This window comes from Manihot esculenta, chromosome 9 (genome assembly GCF_001659605.2).
Source record: "Manihot esculenta cultivar AM560-2 chromosome 9, M.esculenta_v8, whole genome shotgun sequence".
Lineage (NCBI taxonomy): Eukaryota > Viridiplantae > Streptophyta > Magnoliopsida > Malpighiales > Euphorbiaceae > Manihot > Manihot esculenta.
In genome coordinates this window covers 3,338,237-3,358,248 of record NC_035169.2, presented here as the reverse complement: position 1 = coordinate 3,358,248, position 20,012 = coordinate 3,338,237, and the positions used below count along the sequence as shown (strand labels likewise).

General features: G+C 30.0%; 2 protein-coding genes across 4 annotated transcripts; both read left to right on the top strand.

Annotated features, from left to right (window-relative positions):
* Positions 1 to 4,738: 4,738 nt before the first annotated feature.
* On the top strand, positions 4,739 to 11,043 carry LOC110622899 (glycosyltransferase-like At2g41451). The gene is made up of 11 exons (XM_021767616.2): positions 4,739 to 5,206; positions 6,200 to 6,349; positions 6,508 to 6,560; positions 7,121 to 7,229; positions 7,326 to 7,460; positions 7,584 to 7,628; positions 7,966 to 8,153; positions 8,494 to 8,635; positions 9,752 to 9,798; positions 10,093 to 10,180; positions 10,301 to 11,043. The coding sequence occupies exons 1-11, from the start codon at positions 4,880 to 4,882 to the stop codon at positions 10,610 to 10,612; spliced, it is 1,596 nt and encodes a 531-aa protein (XP_021623308.1). The 5' UTR covers positions 4,739 to 4,879; the 3' UTR covers positions 10,613 to 11,043.
* A 1,895-nt stretch (positions 11,044 to 12,938) lies between these two features.
* LOC110622898 (DNA-(apurinic or apyrimidinic site) endonuclease, chloroplastic) lies at positions 12,939 to 18,681 on the top strand. Of its 3 annotated transcripts, none has more exons than XM_021767615.2 (12): positions 12,939 to 13,221; positions 13,615 to 13,793; positions 13,880 to 13,965; positions 14,440 to 14,519; positions 14,658 to 14,894; positions 15,071 to 15,363; positions 15,541 to 15,651; positions 16,329 to 16,466; positions 16,569 to 16,616; positions 17,082 to 17,162; positions 17,647 to 17,806; positions 18,323 to 18,681. In XM_021767615.2, exons 2-12 carry the CDS (start codon positions 13,668 to 13,670, stop codon positions 18,442 to 18,444), a joined length of 1,482 nt encoding a protein of 493 aa, XP_021623307.1. In that variant the 5' UTR covers positions 12,939 to 13,221; positions 13,615 to 13,667; the 3' UTR covers positions 18,445 to 18,681. The 3 variants fall into 3 exon arrangements, with proteins under 3 accessions (XP_021623307.1, XP_021623303.1, XP_021623306.1); XM_021767611.2 differs by having other exon boundaries at positions 13,607 to 13,793; XM_021767614.2 differs by having other exon boundaries at positions 12,940 to 13,221; positions 13,607 to 13,793; positions 15,122 to 15,363.
* Positions 18,682 to 20,012: the final 1,331 nt, after the last annotated feature.

Below are 20,012 nucleotides of genomic sequence, written 5' to 3'. Positions count from 1 at the left end.
CAATAAACAAGTAGAGAATGGATTAGAATAAGCGAATTAGCGCATAATAGCCCACTTTAAACATAATAAAGCAAGTAAAGATAAATCAAACACTCAAGTGCTCTGTACATTTACAACATAAACAATTAACAATAACCTTCCTTTGTAAAAATTCATTTGTAAAAAAATCATTCCTGATTTTAATTTTTTTAAAGTTAAAAAATTGAAATATAAAAATATTTTTAACAAAATATTTTTTTACATTTTCTAATGTTTAGAATATTTATAAAATTTAATTAATAAAAAATATTTTTCTGATTAATAAAAATTTTAAATTATTTAAAAAATAATAATTTTCTCTCTTGAAAAAAAATTATTTTTTACAATTTTAAGTGCTTTATTAAAACTTTTATATATAAATTTATTAATATATTTTATTTTTTTAAATTAAAATTAAACCATAGAAAATAAATTATTTTATTAAAAAATATTTTTATAAAAAATATTTTTTAAATATAAGTTATTTTTCATATTAGTTTAAATAAAAAAATTAATTAAATTGAAAATTTTTTAAAATTATTAATTTCAAATAAGAAGTTAAATGTCCAAAGTAAAGAAGAAAAGGCAAAGAAAGCAAACGATTAAATTTATAGGGGTTCAACTTTCCATAATTTAACTATGAAGAAATTTATAAAAATTTAATTTAATTAATTTTTTAAATAAAATTATATATAATACATAAAAAAAATTCCTGAAAGAATTGCACAGCACTGTGTCCCTTTACAATGGTATGAAACAAATCTTTGAGTAAAGTGCTTGTAATTTGGGTTTGACAATATTGGGTTTAAATAAAAAAAATCATCGTATTAAATTAATTTAAAATTTCAGTTTAGTTTTTTATTTATTTCGGTTTAATTTTTAATTTTAAAAATTTCAATTATTTTATTTTGATTCGATTTTAATTAGAAAAAATCGAAAAAATCAAACTGAATAAATTTAGTGATAATTGTATATTATTTTTAATAATATAGAGAGATTAGATACTATTAAAATTAAATTATTTTAATTAAATTTTAAATACTAAAAATAAAGAGTAAAAAATAAAAAATTTATTTAAAATTTAAACCGATCAAACTGAACCGAATTGAACTGAATCAGATAGTTCGATTCAATTTTTGATCAATATCGATTTGATTTAATTTTTATAAATATTAAAATTTTAATTTTTAATTCAATTTGATTTTAAATCGAATCAATCGAATACTCACCCTATTTTAACTCTTACAATTGTTTTCTCTAGAGTCAAACTTTCTTAAGCTCTAAGGGAAATCGACAAACTTAAATAGGCTTTAGATTTTGAACACTAAAAAAAATTGTCACTTATAAGTTTATAAGTGAAAAGAATAAAATAAAGTGAAAAAAATAATTTTTTTATTTTGGTGCTTATACGCACTAAATTTATAAATTAAATTATTCTATTATTCTTAATTAATTTTAAAATTTCTCTTTATATCCTATTTAATATATTTTTAGTTATTTTAATAATAATTATGTTTACAAATTAATTATTATTAAATATATTAATTTCTTACAATCAAATGCATAATTACTTAAAATTTTAAATACTTAATAAGTCTTAAATAATTAGTATTTATAAGTTAATTTTTATATAATATGCTAAACACCCTTTAAATCATTCTTAATCTCACGTATCATATATGAATTTATTTTTTTAACTTTCAAGTTGGAAAAACTATTTTTGTTCAAATTTATTTTTTTTTAATTTTTTATAGCCTTTATTAGTTTATTTTTTATAGTTTTTATTCTTTCATTTCTGATAATTCTATTATTATATTTCTTTTTCTACTTTATACGTGTTGTAAATTATAGAAAAAAAATACTATGTAATTTTATTATTTTTATTTTCATTTAAATATATGGTTTAATTTATATTAAAATAATATTTTGTAATGTTATATCATTAATAAATAGAATTAATTTATGATAAATAAAATATAATTATTAATTAAAAAATTAAAAAATATATTATATAATTTTACATATTTTTATTTAATAATATTTGACTCAATTTATTTTAAAATAATAATTTATGATATTACGCCGGTTATCAAACAGTTATAATTTATAAACGCTAAATTATTTTTGATCACCATCTTTGACGGCGATTAGATATTATCACTATTTGATAGCGATATAACAAATAACGGTATAATATTATGAAATACTATTTTAATATAAATTAAATTATCGCTTTAAAGTAAAAAATTGATAAAATTAAGTAGTATTTAAAAAAAATAAAATAATGCTTTTTAGTTTTCTAAATAATTGATGTATTATTATTGTTATTTTATAAAATAAAAAATAAATTAAAGATTTATAATGTAATAAATTATAATATTTATGAAATTATGAATATTAAATAAATTGAATAGCTTCTTTCAAGCCAATGAATTATTTAAAAAGTAATTTAAATAGAAAATAAATTTTGCTGGGTTCATTTCTAAAATTATAATCAGTGTAGAAAAAAATAAAATATCAAATGTAATAAAATACGCATTATAAAAATTTTGAAATTTACATTCATATATCTGTTAGTGTATTTGAGTAAATCTAATAGATTTTAAATTCTATTCTCTTAATTTTCCATTTCTATTTTTTTAAAAAAATTTGAATTTTAAATTTAAAATATTTTAATTTACAGTAAAGCTTGATGTGGTGGAAAATAATTAAAAAACTATTGATTAATTTATAAAAGAAAAAGGTAATTAGCTGCGGTTATTCTAATATTTAAATTAATAATTTATGTAGAATGAATAAATAAAAATGCGTATTTTAAATTTTATATATATTTTATTTTTATATAGTAAAAAGATAGAGTTAGATAATAAATTTTCTCATAATTTAGCTGACATTAACCGGTCGATAAGACATCTCGCATGTATAATAAAAATCAATTAATTATTATTTTTTAATAATAACTTTATATCGTGAAAGAATTGATCGGTTTAAAAGAGTATAAATTTTTTGACAATTTGAGTATAGACTATTATAATATTAAAATTTTTATCGTATATCATAGTTTATTATAATATATGATTAAATTTATATTTTCATATAAAAACTTTAAGTAAAATTTACATAATATATTGTAAACTTTCTTATTCATTCATGAATTTTATCCCAAACAAATACACTTAATTATATATTTATCAAACATTTATAATTACTATTTTTTTACAAGGTACATTGCACGTTTATTTGACTCATTATATATATTTTTTAATTTTTTATATAAATTATTATATTATTATTGTTATTTTAACTGATTAAATTAAATCCCATTATTATTATAAAGTATGATTACATTTCACTCCTAATTAAAATTATTACATTAAACTTTTATATTTCATTCAATTAAAACTATTTTTTTAACTAATCACATGAATTTGTTTTATATGTATATCTTAATCTATTAAAGTTATTATTTAATTAATTAAATTAATTTTACCAAAAACTTATTTTAAAATTTCAGTAGAATTTCAAAATCAATAAAATTAATATTTTATATCATTTTATTTCATTCCATTAAAATGTAATTTTATTTTATTCAATTAATGTTATTCCTATCTAAATAATATTATTTCTTTAAAATTATAATTTTATTTTATTTTTTTATAAATTCTTTGAAATTTTTAAGTAACTCAAGAATAATTTGAATAATAGAATTATCATTTATTTTAAAAATTAAAATTAAAATGATAAAATTATTAACTACGTGAAAAATTAAATATTATTGTAAATTATTATTTATATTTTTTCCAAAATTATTTAATACGAAATTGAAATTGAAATTTAATTGTTAATCATTAAAAGATCACTTATCTGTTAATTTTATAATATCTAATTTATTGTGTTATATTCTTTCAAGAATTATTTAATATTTAAATGTGTTATTTTAATAATTTAATTTCAATTTTTTTTATCTTTTTAATATTTATGTATATTTTAAAATTTAAATTTGTGTATTAATTTTAAAATTATTTTAAATAATAAAATTATTATTCACTTTAAAATTTATTATCAAAATTACTATTTTATATTCTTTAGAATTTATTTAATATTTAAATATGTTATTAGCAATTTTATCTTCAAATGTTATTTTTTTAGTATTTGTATTTATCTTAAAATTTAAAATTTATTATTAATTTAAATAATTATGTTATTTATTTTAAAATTTAAAATTAATTATAAATAGCTAAATAAGTTAAAGAATATACTTGGTGATCCCTATATTTTTTAATTTTTATTTTTTTATAGTTTACATAATAAATCTTCTTTTATGTTCCCACTATGTTTGAGATTGTATTTCATGCAAATGATTTATTTAAAATACATTATAATAATTTTTTATTTGAAACTAATTTTGTTTAACAAATATCTTTAAAAAAATTTTATTATTAAAATTTAATAAAAAATTATAAAAGAAATATAATATAAATGTATATAAAAAATATAAAGCATATAAAAAATTAATTATTTCATAAATTTATCTATAATTAATACACAATTGAAAATTCTTATGACTAACTGAAAAAAAATTAAAATGTTTGGGTTATTTTGAAAATTGCTATAAACTTTAGGACTTTTTTACAATTATCCTATTTTAAGATAATTTGAAAAAAAAAAAAAAAGAAAATCGTGAACGACGACGGCAATAACTACTGCTCAGGACAAAACGGCTTCCATGTATCATTCCTCGCTTCTTCCATTTCAGTTTCAACTTCTCTCTCTTCTTTCTCTCTCTACATCTCTACATAACAAAAATTTTTTCAGATAAATCATATATGCAACAATATCTTTTTGCTCCTTCCAATCTCTCATGGCGGGTTCAAGGCCCTCCTCTCTCTCTTCCCTGTCTTCTTCTCAGAACTTCACTTCTCGTCTCTTATTCCTCCTCACTCTCCTTCCCTTAACGCTTGCCGCATTTGCTTTTATTCTTCAATGGCGTGGTGGATTGACCGACCCACTTTCTCGTTGGTCGCCTGACCACCATGAGTTTCCTGGAATGGAAACCGCCTCCTCTTCCGCCTCTCTCTCGAGAATTAAGGATTCTGGTTGTAGAGATCCTCTGGGTCGCAGCCATGATCCGTCGTTTCCTTATTACAGGAACTGGAAATTCGATTTCGGGTCTGATCTGAAGCCCAAGGTGAGTTTCGATTCCTTTTTTTTTTTCTTCGTGTTGATTCGTTGATGGGTACTTTGTATCTTCTCCTGGATATAAGATTAGATTTTGTTTATTAATCGTTTTTTGGGTTTGGATTTGGATCCAACATCTGTATCTAAGAAATGCTTATTCTGGTGGTACATTATTCAATGGCTATCGATGAATATGCTCTCTTTTTTCCCCCGTTTCTTTCCCTTTGAATGCTTTTATTCTGATGTTTGTCTTATCACATTGAAACAGGATAAAGGCAGATATTTCTTTAGTGTTTATCCCCCCCTTGAAATTCTTTATATTTATGCACTTATAGTTTGGCATAATTTTTCCTTTTTATCCGGAAAGAGATGATTTATAAGAGTATGATTATATATACATATATATATATATATATATACATACACACATATATATATATATCTGTGTGTGTGTGTGTGTTAGACATTTGGATGATTGTTATGCCTGGAAGTTCATAGTTAGTTCCATCAAATAACCTTATTGCTAGATCATATTGTTACACTAGTTTAGCATTTGTCCATCAGTATTTAAAATTGATTTTAAACAATATTGGAGCTTATTTAATTGATTTAATAAATTGAACCAATAAAGGGCTTCTTTTTTTTTGTGTGTGATTAAAAATTTCTGTTCATTTGATCTAAAACTATTTTAATGTTTTTCCATTACATATCATTCTGATTTACAAGTCAGAATTCCTATTACTTGTTCCTTTTACAGTTGTTTCAACAACTTTGTTTATCATTTACTTTGGAAGATATTTTGACACCAACTAAATAAAGTTTGTTGTTCAATTCTGATTATTAAGCTCATATAATTCTTCTCTTTATCATTTACTTTGTTTATCATTACATATCATTCTTCTCTTTGTTTATCATTACATATCATCCATTTATTTGCTTCAAGAAAAGGAAATTTTGGATTATTTGATGACTTCTTTCCATTTCTAATTCTGTTGCATGCCAGATATGTATAACTTCAAGTACTTCTGCAGGCTTAGAACAAACTTTGCCATGGATATTTTATCACAAATTTATTGGAGTTTCTTCCTTTTTCCTTTTCGTTGAGGGCAAGGCTGCCTCTCCTAATGTAACTAAAGTTCTAGAAACGATACCAGTGAGTTAATTCTCTTGTTCCTCGCTCTCATTTTTTTACAATCAAACTTGTAATGCCTTTTTCTACTATATGTTTCCTCAAAGTGGGTTCACTTTCGCTGTTTGTGGTCTTGTGATTTGTGAGCTTATTTTTGTCATGGACTTCATGTGTCTTTTCAGGGTGTGAAAGTTATATACCGAACAAGAGAACTAGAAGAAAAACAAGCTAGAAGGTCAGTAAATTTTCTTCCATGAAGTTAAGCTAAAAGTATTTTTTTATTCAAGTTTGTTCTCTTAATAAGCAAAATATTGAAGATAGAATAGTTTTAAGGTAGAAAGAGGAAGGCCCTTTATTTTTGAACTTACTTCGTACAAGAAGAATTTAATCAGTTAGCGTTGAGATTTTTAGTTTTGACGTATTCGTTCATATTCTATTATTTAGTCTTTGACTCTGGTTATCTCTGTCAAGGATTTAAGTTTGAAGGATTTATTTGACAGTAGTTGGTCCTTAAGGGGAAGCCTTGTGAAAATATTAGCCATTAGATAGTGGAAAAAATGTACATTGCACATGCATTAGAATGCTTAAGATTAAATAATTGTCATATGCTTTTGATTTCAATATGTTTTCTCTGGCTATCTAGATAGTACTTGTTCTTGTAGATTAAAATGGAGATCGATGAGAATCTTTTAAATGATAAACCTGCTCTTTTTTGTTCCATTCTACAAGATAGTTACTTTATCAATCTCATTATTTGTATTTTGATTTTCTTTCTATTATGCTTTTCTTCATTAGCCGGATCTGGAATGAGACTTGGTTGGCAAGCTTCTTTTACAAACCATGTAACTATGAGTTATTTGTCAAGCAATCCCTCAACATGGAAATGGCAATTGTCTTGGCAAGGGTATGCTTATTACATTTTCATTTAAGGTGCAAGTCATCTGCTTATTATTATGTCTTTTGAAGGTTGTGTATTTTTTTTTTTTAAACTGAACTTTAGGAGGCTGGAATGGACTGGATTATCCATCTTGATACTGATGAGCTACTACATCCTGCGGGAGCTCGTGAATATTCTTTGAGACACTTGCTTTCAGATGTGCCTGGAAAGATTGATATGGTTATCTTTCCAAATTATGTAAGTGAATCTGCTTCTAATGTGATACTCGTAGTTCAGTGCAAAGAATTTCTTCACATCGTGCTTTATGCTTATTGGCTTCTTTCTCTTCTTCATATTCACTGAAGACATTATTTATTTCAGGAGAGTGGTGTTGAGCGAGACGATGTCAAAGAGCCTTTCAGCGAGGTATTATCTCTTCAAAATTTTCTCCCCTTATCATTAGCTAGTTTAATTTAAAAAGTACACATAGCTAATAAAATGACCAAGAGCTTAGAAGAATGCCAAAGCATGGATGGATTGCCTTTCAATTTGATTGGTACAACTGATCCAATTTCTCAGTATTCCTCATGAGACCATATTTATTTGGATTACATATAGTACTGTCATATATGGCTAGTAATTGGAGTATATCAATAAAATTTGCTAATTATATTTTTAACTTCTTAATATTTAAATACGAGTACCACTTTACAGTTTACAAGCAAATTTAATTTTCATTTATTGTTATATTTTGTTGTCATAGGTTTCACTGTTCAAGAAGAATTATGACCATCTTCCAAAAGAAGTATATTTTGGAAATTACAAAGAAGCAACTCGTGGTAATCCAAACTACTTTCTGACATATGGAAATGGGAAGGCTGCAGCCCGAATTCAAGATCATCTTCGCCCTAATGGTGCACATAGATGGCATAACTATATGAAGATTCCAAAGTATGTTGCTCATTTTGTTATCCCGTTAATTTTATATGCATGATCACTGTTTTCATTTTTTATGTTTTTATTTTGCATGATCACAGTTTTATTTTTATGTTATTATTTTGAGCAAACATGCGATCCCTTTATATAGAGATGCGAACACATTTTATTGTGTGATTAGATGAATTAGACATTATACAATATGCTTCATTACATGCAAACTATGTGTTGTTTTTCGTCTCCTGCATGTCAAGGTCACCACATGGATTTCTATATCTACTTATTTTTTATCATGACTTGGAAATCTTTCTAACTTGGCAAGCACCTAATTGCTTTCCTGTCTAAACTTTGGTAGCGAGATCAAATTGGATGATGCTGCTGTTCTGCATTACACATACACAAAATTTTCTGATTTGACTTCAAGACGGGATCGGTGTGGTTGCAAGCCTACAAAGGATGATGTTAAAAGATGCTTTATGTTGGAATTTGACAGAGCTGTAAGTTCTCATACATACCCCATCTCTTATTCTATTCATTGTCCTCTGTTTTGTTGTTGGAAACAGTTCCTGTTAAGTTTCCTGTATTCTAGCTTTTCAGGTTTCTGGTGACTTCTTTTATTATCTTCCTTAGGGTTGGGACTAGTGACACATGAACGTTATGGGTTCTGGGAGGTTTCAGTGTTTGTAATTGAGTGCAATGATGGTAGTAAAATATTCAATAGATTAGGGTTCCATCTCAAATTATCATCAAATTTGTGGCCTGCATCATTCATAATCCTAAGCCATTAAGGAAACCTAGCAAAATCTGGAATTGTTTTGGCTGAGCAATCAAAGTCATACTTAGATTTGACTTTGGCAATATTAGCCAATTCCTTTCCAGATTCGAGTTGGTTTTACACCAACTTAGCCTATGATAAGCCTTATATTCCTTATTCCTTTGTTGTGGCATCAGTTTTTTAGAGTTTTATGAGCTCCTGTTCAATCAGATGTGGACCTTTTTTTTTCCCAAATTGTTATTGCTGTATTTTTTTAATTATTTTTTTATAGGAAGGGTGATTATTTCGATAACTTTGATTCAGGGCTTGAGGTTAATACTCTATCTGTTCTTGTACTTCTCTCGATATCATTAGTGGATTTCAGCTTCCTTTGCTTGTGGATGTAGGCTTATGTTGAACCATGTAACTTTGTGTCTCCTCTATTTTCTTTATTTTTTTTCTTTGTCTAATTTAATTTAGCCCAAGTAAATTCAGACTTATCCCAACAGCGGTGATACTAAGTTATGAATTATAGTGTGGATTTTAAAGAATATCAGGGTTAGTAAAAGCTTTAATAATATTCAAAGATCATTTACTATCCTTGCCATTTTGTTCCACTATCAAGCATTTTAATAATATTCAAAGACCACTTTGCATCCTTGTCATTTTGCTCTAGAATTGTGCATGCTCTTTTGGATCAGCTCTAAACTCATTGCATTTAAGAGCCACTCTTGAATCTTATCGCATCTTATTGCACAAGTTTACATGGTATCATGTTCAAACACAATAAGAACATTGCATGCGAAGAACAGGCTAAATTATTTTGCTTATCACATTACCCTTGCTATGATCTGAGCAGGCTTTCATAATTGCTTCAACAGCAACGGAAGAGGAGATGCTTCACTGGTAATAACGACATACATACTATTTTCCTGTTCTGAATTATTTCAATGTTGATATGAAGTTGTGAACCCATGTAGCTTTTGAGGTTTTGTTTTGAGAAGCACCTGCAAAAGAGTGCTGTAAGCATAAAGTAGTATAGTTTTTGTTGCTATCAAATCAAATACGATGATACTTTAGCTATCTTCCACCAGTCATGCAATTATTAATATACTGCAGGGCATTCAGTAGTTTGTAGATGCCACAAATTGATTGCCAATGTCCTAAATAATGCCTACTCATACATTCTCATTGCATCAGGTACCGGGAACGTGTTGTATGGACTGACCAATCACTGAAGATTAAACTCATGAAGAAGGGCATCTTGACTCGCATTTATGCTCCAATGGTCAGTTAACCACCCAATCATAGCTTTGAGGATCCCATGAGCTGAATAGTTAAATTTTGGGTGTATGTTGCACAATCCCTTACCACTCTCTTGAAACTTCTCGTAATTCAATGTTTGCAGATTATAGTCCAGGGACTCAGGGAATCTGGTATATTCAGTAATGTCATAGCAATGTCACACAAAAACCTAACAGAGTTCATTTCATCTGTTGAGCATAGTAAATCTTCTAAAGCAGTTTCATCAGGCGAGAATAGTTATATTTCCAATGCAACTGAATCTGGAGTTATTTCTTCGCGAAAGATTGGTCAACATGGAAAATCCAACACAACTGCAAGACGAGTCCTGCAGATAAATGACAACACATCTTTTCCCTCAGCTGTTCCACCACAATCTCCTCCTGGCCCGGAAGATATTCAGGTAGAGATTTTTTGACATTAAATCCACAACGACCTTTGCCTCCTTCGCAGCATTACTCCTTGCTGTAGCTTGAGAAAGGATCAAGCATTGGAAAATTAGACACCAAGGGAATGAGTAAAGGTAACATAGGAAGTGGATGATGGTGCATTTTAGTTTTTGGTTGGATGGGGCTCTTCCCGATCGTTACCCAAGCGCTGGCATACATATCTGAGTAGATAATAGACTATATAGAGTGAAAGGTGTAGATCGGTATCTGATTACATTTGGCGAATTTGTCTTCTTTGGCAGTTTTTGTAAATGCCTTGGCTGATTGCATTTGGTCTGCAATTGAAAATCATGCTAGTTCAAGTGCTTTATACACATCTTGAGGGAATGCATGATTGTAACATTCTCCATTCTTGATACAGCAATTATTAATTGAAATTTCAACTGTTCCTTCTCTTTTATCTTTAGTATTATTTAATTGATATCCCAGTGAACATGAAATGATTTGGTAATCCCATTCTTGGAACTCCAACTTGGTTAAGAGTCTTTACCATGAAGATGATGTTCGTCATATCTTGGCCCTCCCTGTTAATACCAGCAGAGGTGAAGATAGACAAATGATACTTGCACAGTTAAATCTGGGTATTTCATTAAGCGGAACAGTCCTTCCAAAGTCTTTGGAGGAGTGTCTGGAATCTTAATCTCCCGGCCAAGATTAAAGTTTCCTTTGGCTCCTTCTGAAAGGAAGATTACCGGCTAAACTAGTTCTTACCCGCTTCTTGATTAATGGACCAACAGATTGTGATTTTTGTGGCCAACTAGAATCAATTCAACATCTCTTCTTTCATTGTCCTAGAGCTTAAAAATTTTGGTTCATCTCTCCCTTACAGTTTAAAACATATCACCTTCCCTGCTCCTCCCTATCAGATTTCTGGCTCACTATAACCTATCTACTCCGGCAGCAAGAGGATGGTAAGTACTTAATAATTCTTTTTGTGTTTCTTCTTTGACAGCTCTGGAGAGGCAGAAACCTCCATGTATTCAACCACAAGTAGTGTCCAGCCATAGATATGGTTGATCTTGCTCTTTAACACTATACTGAATTCCAAGCATCTTCAGACAATCAATCCAACACCATCTCCACAATTGCAAATGTTAGCAGATTTCATTGAATACCACCTCCTCATCACCTGATCAAAACTTCGAGGTGGGAAGACAACAAAGTTCTCAGTCTAGAGCGATCGCAGCAATTGCTCGGGACCATTTATCTCGTCCTGTGAGCTGGGCTTGTAGGTGAATTTTTGCTACTTCTGATCCACTTATCTTGGAAGCATTGGCATGTAGAGAGGCTGTCATTATGGCCAGAGAGAAAGGCTTTCAGAATTTCATTTTCGAAGGCAATTCCAGTATCCTCATCTAATCATTGAAGGGTTTCTATGTTCCAGTTGAGATTTCAGGCCTCCTTAATGATATTCTCTTGCTTTCTAGAGGTTTCAACCAGGTAAGCTTCACCCATATGCGGCGGCGTTACTTCATGATCATATGTTTTTTTACTCACAATATAATTTTATCCTCTCTCTGTATAGGGAGCTTGCCTAAGAGGAAAAAGAAAAAACTAGAATGAACAAATCTTTCATTAATAATAATAATTCATTAAAATTAATAGTATATTTAATCAATAATATTATAATTTAAAATTATAAAACTTTCAAGTTAAATATGTTTGATATGAAAGTGAATTGTCTTAAATGAAAAAATAAAAAAAATTATTACGGCACGTCAATAATGAATTTTTGATAATTTTATTATTTTTATTAGAGAAATTTTAAATTGGCTTAAAATGGTTGTTCATCCTTTTATATTTCTACGAGTTGAGAAGTTTTAAATTGATTCAAAAACGGTGGTTGGTTCTCAATTATCGTGGAATTAGACACTTAGTTTTTAATTCGAATTACCGTTATTCTAATTATTAAGATTTATTATTATTTGATAATTTTATTTTTTATTATAAATCTCTTGTCTTAAAAATAATTTTTATTTCTATTAATTCTATTCGTATATCTTTTAATAGTGTAGCTCATGCATTTGTTCGAATTAGTCGTGATAATCAAAGTCTGGATGAAATCTTTTTCTCATCTACAGAGTATTTTTGGGGCGACCATTCTTGAAACTTAATAAAATTTACGTCCTTATTAAAAAAAATTGTAAAACTTTTGATTTTAATAGAATTAAAATGTATTTATTTTAGAGATAAAAAAAATCGGATAAGATTATTAGGAAAATAAGAAAGATTTTTTTTTTATTTTTATGATAATAAAATCAAAATTGAAAAAAATTTTAAAATAAAATTTAAGTTGGATGATCAAATTGAAAACGCTGAAAATTATCCTTCCTCTTGCGTTACATAATTTCCCCCCTCTACTGAGAAAAAAATGGCGGTTCTAATTTCTACGTATGCGGCTTCTAATGACTAATACTAATCTGCGCCTACAATATGCGTAACGTGCGTATTATCTCCAATCTTCTTGTGATACTCTCCGACGCCGGCTCTGCTTTGAGCCATTCTCAGTCGGTTTTACTCGATACATGAATAATCAGGCATTGCAAATAGGTTTCAGGACCTTCCTTAATCTCTCCAGGTTTGTATATCATGGCTCTCTTTTTCTGAAATTTCTGTTTGGTTTCCTGGAAAATTAAGGGCAAAAGAGTCTCCAGATAGTGAATGCTGTCATCTGGAATTAAAACCACACTTTTTTCCCCATATTTTTCCTTCGCAATCAAACAGGAATATTAACATTTTCATTTTTGAGTTGGGGTTCTGGGGCTTTTGTCTATCCTTTTAATTGCAAAATCTCGGCGTTTGAATTTTTTCCTTAAAGTTTCATTTTTCTTGGCTTTTTCATATTTGTTTAAGGTAATTTGGAGTCTAGTAACATTTAGTAGCTTATTGTTTGGTATAGCTTTGTTTTCCATAACTTCTTTTTTTCCTAAAATAAACACAACAATTGAGTAAGAGTTTTGTAGCTTTACAGCAAGGCCAGGACAGTTGAATATTGAATCATTGGTTTCTTTGAGAGCGGGCATAATGTGTTCTAAACGACCCATTTCAAATCTATCAACAATCTCGTCCTCTATCAATGAGGAAAAGAAGAGTAAGAAACTGAAAGGATTAAAGCTAGCAATCCCTGATTCTGAAGATAATGTTGTCAAGGTCAGTGTTCTTGTCTGTCTTGATGTGCTTTTTGATTTTCCTAGTAATTGACAGGCAATGATGAATGGTTACTGATCCATGTATAGGAAAATTATCAGAAAATTCAAAGTTTCAAGGATGACCTTTCAAAAATTGAGGCAATGACAGTTCAAGAACTTAGAACAACATTAAGGTACATTTTCTTTTTCATAAATTTGAAAAGAGCCAAAAGTCTTTTGATGGAAATTTGCTGCTTGGAAAAATTTTAATAGATTTCTTAAAATTTTGGGGAATATGTATCATCAAACTTGCACTTCATAGCTCACATATGCTTGAAGTTTGTGCGGGATAAAGAAAGATTTTATTTTTTTCTTCTTCTTCTTACGTGTGTGATGTATTTCTTCTCAATAATTAGCTAGTAAGCAGCCGAATTTGTTTTCTTTGATGCGAAAGGTAATGAATGCCTCATTTAGAAGCGCTACATGCTCTGGGTTGCCTATATGGTCAATTGTTTTTCTTTCAATTGGCATATGATAGTACAGTGGAGGAGCTGCTAAGAATAGTGCCTGTAATTAGACTAATTGGGTCAGCTAAGCTTCCAAGTGTCAGCATGAGTTTATATGTTTTGTCATTTAAGATGTCTTGCAATGTCTTTCTAAATTTTCAGGAATGTTGGAATCTCTGCCAAAGGTCGTAAACCTGACCTTGTATCTGCCTTGAAGAATTTTGTGAGCAAGCACTTGGATGGTAACCAATATCACTGTTACAAATAAGTCTTATGATTTGGCATTTTCTTACAGTGTTTTCAGGTGGAAAAATTTCCAGGCATCTTACCAAAAGTTGCATTGCTCATTTCTCAGATATAAATGTTTCTGGCATGTGCAGGTGGAAGCTCTCAGGAAGTGGAACAGATATCCTCTAATTGTACAAAAAATATTTCGCTGCAAAATAAAGCTGGTAATGTACTGGATGAGACCATCAATACTGTTTCAGAGGTTTCAAGTTGTAAACAGATAAAGAGAAGGGGGAAGCACTTCCCTGCAGAGGATGAAACAGTCAAAGCTGATTCTGGAATTATCACAACAAAAAAGAAAATCACAATTAAAACAGCTGAAGTCTCAGGTACAATGCAGTTGTACTTGCTGCCAGTAATGCTCATATGGTATTATCATTTGTATCCAGAACAGTTTTGTTTTTCCCCCCTTGTACTTGTGAATTGTTATAAGTTAGTATAATGAACTGAAACAATCTTCTGGAACATGATTAACATTGCTAGTGGGAAGTCTTTCCTGGCACAGGAAAAATATCTTCTGATTTTGATGGTGGATTTTTTGAAACTGATAATCTAGTTACCATGCCTCAAGCTGAACCCTGGACAATTCTTGCCCACAAGAAGCCTCAGAAAGGTTGGATTCCATATAACCCCAGAGCCATGAGGCCTCCACCTCCTGAGGATGCTAAGTTTATGAAGCTAATGTCTTGGAATGTCAATGGGTTGAGAGCATTATTAAAGTTAGAGGGATTCTCTGCTGTTGAACTTGCCCAAAGAGAAAATTTTGACGTGTTGTGCTTCCAAGAGACCAAACTACAGGCGAGTGTATTATTTTTAACTGGTTTCTATTTTTTTTCTCTTTCTATTTTTTCTTGTTTCTTTTACTAGAAATTTTTATTCATGGAGCTAACTACACTCTCCTAATCACCATAACTACTAGAGTTGATTTGGTAAAGTTGACAATTACTTAAATGCCTCTACCAAATTATGGAACAGGAGAAGGATGTGGAGTCTATCAAACAGTGTCTGATTGATGGATACGAGAATAGCTTCTGGACGTGTAGTCGTGCCAAACTTGGTTATTCAGGCGCTGCAATTATCTCTCGGGTAGATTATCTTTTCTAAGAAGAAAGCTCTCTCTCTTTTTATATATACCAATTCTGGTGCACTGGAAAGCCCATTTGGTCTAGGCCACTGTGAGTCGTCATCTCAGATTAAATGATATAACTTGATTATCCAATAACTTGCCTTATTGATGTGAGAGCAGCATGCCTGGGATTCAATTCTATGATTTCATGATTCCTTGTTCTTGTTTTTAAGCAATGAATCACAAGTCCAATAACCACGTTCTGGGGGCAGTCTATTAAGGTGTCATTTCATCGATGGACATTAATTCAATTATTCTCCACCTGTCCACTATATATTGAATTCAATTTGGATGATAAATCAAGCTGAATTTCATCAATGAGCTACCCATCAACCATATAATGAGGTTGCTATATTTTATGTAGTTATTCCGGTGAATATTTGCACTCATAACTGGAATTGTTCTTAGAAAACAAAAAGATCTCTATTTGCACCACCAAATATTTCTTTCCTTACCATAAAGTCATATTTTTCAATCTTACAAAGTAGGCATGTTGGTACTCTCTTTGTTAGACAAAGAACCGTCAATGGTCCCACAGCAAATTAGGAGTTAATGAGATAAGCAACTCTTCTTTTGTTTATGCTATGCAGTTGTTTTACTTGTCAGCCGGTTGTTAGTATTGACACTTGTGTGACAGGTAAAGCCACTTTCAGTCAGCTATGGTCTAGGCATACCAGATCATGACAGCGAGGGAAGAATTGTTACAGCAGAATTTGATTCGTTCTATTTGATTAACGCATATGTTCCTAACTCTGGAGATGGCTTGAAAAGACTGGTAATTGACCTAAGCCATCTTGCATTATTTACTACATTAGTTTATTAACATATTTTTATCATCACAATCTCTAACTTCTAAGAGTTTCTGTTTCAATTATAGTCATACAGGGTTACACAGTGGGATTCTTCTCTTAGCAACTACATGAAAGTAAGTGGAATAAATATATGAACGCTTCAAATGTGATTTTTACATCAATTATCAGTTACTTCTCTCCATTGGCTTTACTTGTATGTCCTCATTGGATAGTTGTCTAGGCAATTTTTTTTCTCTGCTATTTTTTTCTCTGGAAATTTTCTTAGCTTCAAGCATGACTATTCAGATTTGAATTTGGGAACTTAGTTTCTCCTGGTATTCTTTATGCTCACTAATCTTTTCAGATAAATCTCCTGAATGTTTCTAGACTTATTTTTGTAGCTTAATACTTCTTTAAAAAGAAGTTTTCTTTTTTTTTTTTTCTTTTTTGGTTATAGTATTTGTCTTTGGAGTAGGCTGAAATTTCTATTTGATGATATGGTCTTTTCTGATACATAGATGTTTGGGTTTAATTCCAGAAGACAGCCAAAAATTACTATTTCTCTAGTTGGCTGATGTTCCTCTGCCTGCATGATGCAGGAGCTGGAAAAGTCAAAGCCTGTTATTTTGACTGGTGATCTGAATTGTGCTCATCAAGAGATAGACATTTACAACCCTGCTGTAAGTGATATAGATGTTAATGCCTTATATGGAATTTTTAATGGTCCTGAGTTATTATTTGTTTTTTATATTTTAAATCCAAAAAATTTAGGTTATGTGTCTCATATTTGCAGTTTGGAACCACAATGAGGAGGATAAATTATTTTCTTGTTAATAATATGCTTTGCCTTGTGGAGCAACTTTAGAAATAGTTTTTGTTGTTCTAATTTTGATTAACCCTTTCATTGTCTGCCCCCATTTGAACAGTAAGATTGGTAGGTAAAATGTTTTGTTTGGCATATATGAGTTTAAAAAAGGAAATCTTATATATTGGCTAACTGAAAACGTCGGTCATATCGATATCTTGTTTATGTGAATGCCTACATCCACTAGAAAAGATGAGGGCGTTGTCTAGGATTCGTTTTTATAGCAGGATTGGTAATAATAGTCCCCTTTTTTTCGGTGTTATAAATGTATATTTGCCATGTTTTATATGAATGTTCAGGGAAATAGAAGAAGTGCTGGTTTTACAGATGAAGAAAGGCAATCATTTGGGACAAACTTTTTGTCCAGGGGATTTGTGGATACTTTCAGAAAACAGCATCCTAATGTTGTTGGCTATACTTACTGGGGTTATAGACATGGTGGGCGGAAAACTAACAAAGGTATATGAATATTGGAGGTCCAACAGTTATCCATTTTCTTTTTTTGGTTGTGATTTAGACATTTTTAAAAATTGAGGGTATGCTTCATGTTGGACTTCCACAGCCCTGGTGTGTGTATGAGACTATTACCATCCTCCAAGTTGAATAAATATACGAAACATAGAATAAGGGTGGTGATATTATTAGAGAACGTGTCATGCTGGATATTATTAGTTGGAAAGAGTATAAGACAGTTTTATTTAAACGAGATTATGTTGTCAATTTAGAGATTGCCGCTTGGGTAGGATCCATATCCTTCCACAATATCACCATCGTAACAAATAACAGTAATAAAAGCCAAGTCTGTGCCTCAAGCTGTTTAAGAATTGATGGTATGAATTATCTTTTTGTCGTGTGGAAGTCAGATGGCGCATGTCTAGCCATCACGCATGACTTTGTAGCTAATGTGGATCACCATTGCAAGTTTACCGTTTTATGTGTTGCATCTTATTCAGTATCATTGGAAATTTGAAACAGGTTGGCGGCTAGACTACTTCCTGGTCTCAGAATCCATAGCCGACAAGGCGCATGACTCGTACATTGTTCCTGATGTTGGTGGAAGTGATCATTGTCCCATTGGCCTAATACTCAAGGTCTAGAGTTTGCTGCTTTTAGAAGCCCAACTATAGATAGATGGGATCAAACCTCAGAATGCAGTTTCATGGTGAGAATGAAAATGGAATCCCAATTAGTTAATATATCGCTCTTTAAGCAGCATCCTATCGTAATTTATGTTGTTTGCATCCTTTTGAATTTTGATTGTGCTAAAAATTAATGCTGCAAGTTTTGCATTAGAAAATGGGAAAATGAAAGGGGCATTTGCAGTTTTGCGATTATTGAGTTGAGTTTTGAGCCAAATCAATTTTTTCGGTCTCTAACTGCAATGCCAAATAGACTTTTAAGCGTTGTAGTCATTAAAATGAGGAGAATGTGGATATTTAAAAAAAAAAAAAAAAAAATTATGATAGTATAATCTTTTATAATTTGTTACTTGTTTTAAGTAGTTTCTTTTTAAGTCAAATCAAATACCAAGATACTTATATATTTTTTATTTACAAATATGTTTAACTAATTTTTAAATTAAACTAAACAGATTCTATCTAAAGCTTGTTATATTCCTCTAATAACGGGGGCTCTCTTTGCGACTGCGAGCGGTGGTCACACCAAGACTTCACCTTCATTTTCTGTAAAAGTTCAAAGTTGAAGTCTTGTGTTACCGCCGCTCGCAGTCGCAGAGAGTAAATAATGAGTTTTTTTTATTTTATTGAATGATGGTCATTTTACATCACACTTAATAATAAATTGGGGTAAAGGCTTTGCAAACACAAGATGGTTTAATTCGTATTCATTATGTATTAATCCGACGACTAGACAAGTAATGGTGAATTTCTTGGGATCTTTACATGGTTTATATATTAGGAGCAATGAATATTTAGTTTTTCTTTCGCCAGCAACCAATAGCTATTGGTTGCCTCGCCGCACTAGTTTCTGTACATTGGCTGTTCCTCTTTGATAACGAAAGTACTGTGGCGCAGCTGCTGTCAACTTAGCTTTGTTTTGTTCATATGTAAACGTGTCGGTTCTTTTTTCTGAGATTATTAGACATTAGATATATGAAGAAGTTTGTTTCAAGCTAAAATTTAGGAAACATGTTGCTATTTTTATTTTTTTGAAAGATAAAAAGGAAATATCATATATTTAGCAAATCATGAAAAGTACATCTCGGAAGATGAACACTCCAAACATCTGAATCTAAACATTAAAGCAACTGCACTTGCTAAAGTACGAGTGACGAAGCATTTGTAATAAGATGGCCATAATGAGAAATTTGTCTATTTTGTATTTTGTTAAGTTTGAGTGCCCTGAAAATTGCAGTCTTCGTATTTCGCCATACGTGGAATAAATACATTTTCTTTCATTCCCTTTCTTTTATATTAATGTTTCTTTAAACTACCAACAATTTGTATCAAATCAAACCCATCCTTGATCTTGAAAGGGCCTGAGAAGAAAGTGACTAAAATGCTGATAAAAAAGGGAAGACTCGGGTAGCTTCTTGTAGAAGGAAGTTAACAGAAGAGAGGAAGACAAAATGGAAAAGGGTGAACATAGAAACAGGAATAAGAGCAGAAGAGGCAGATTCCATCCTTGCTCACATTGTAATAAGAAA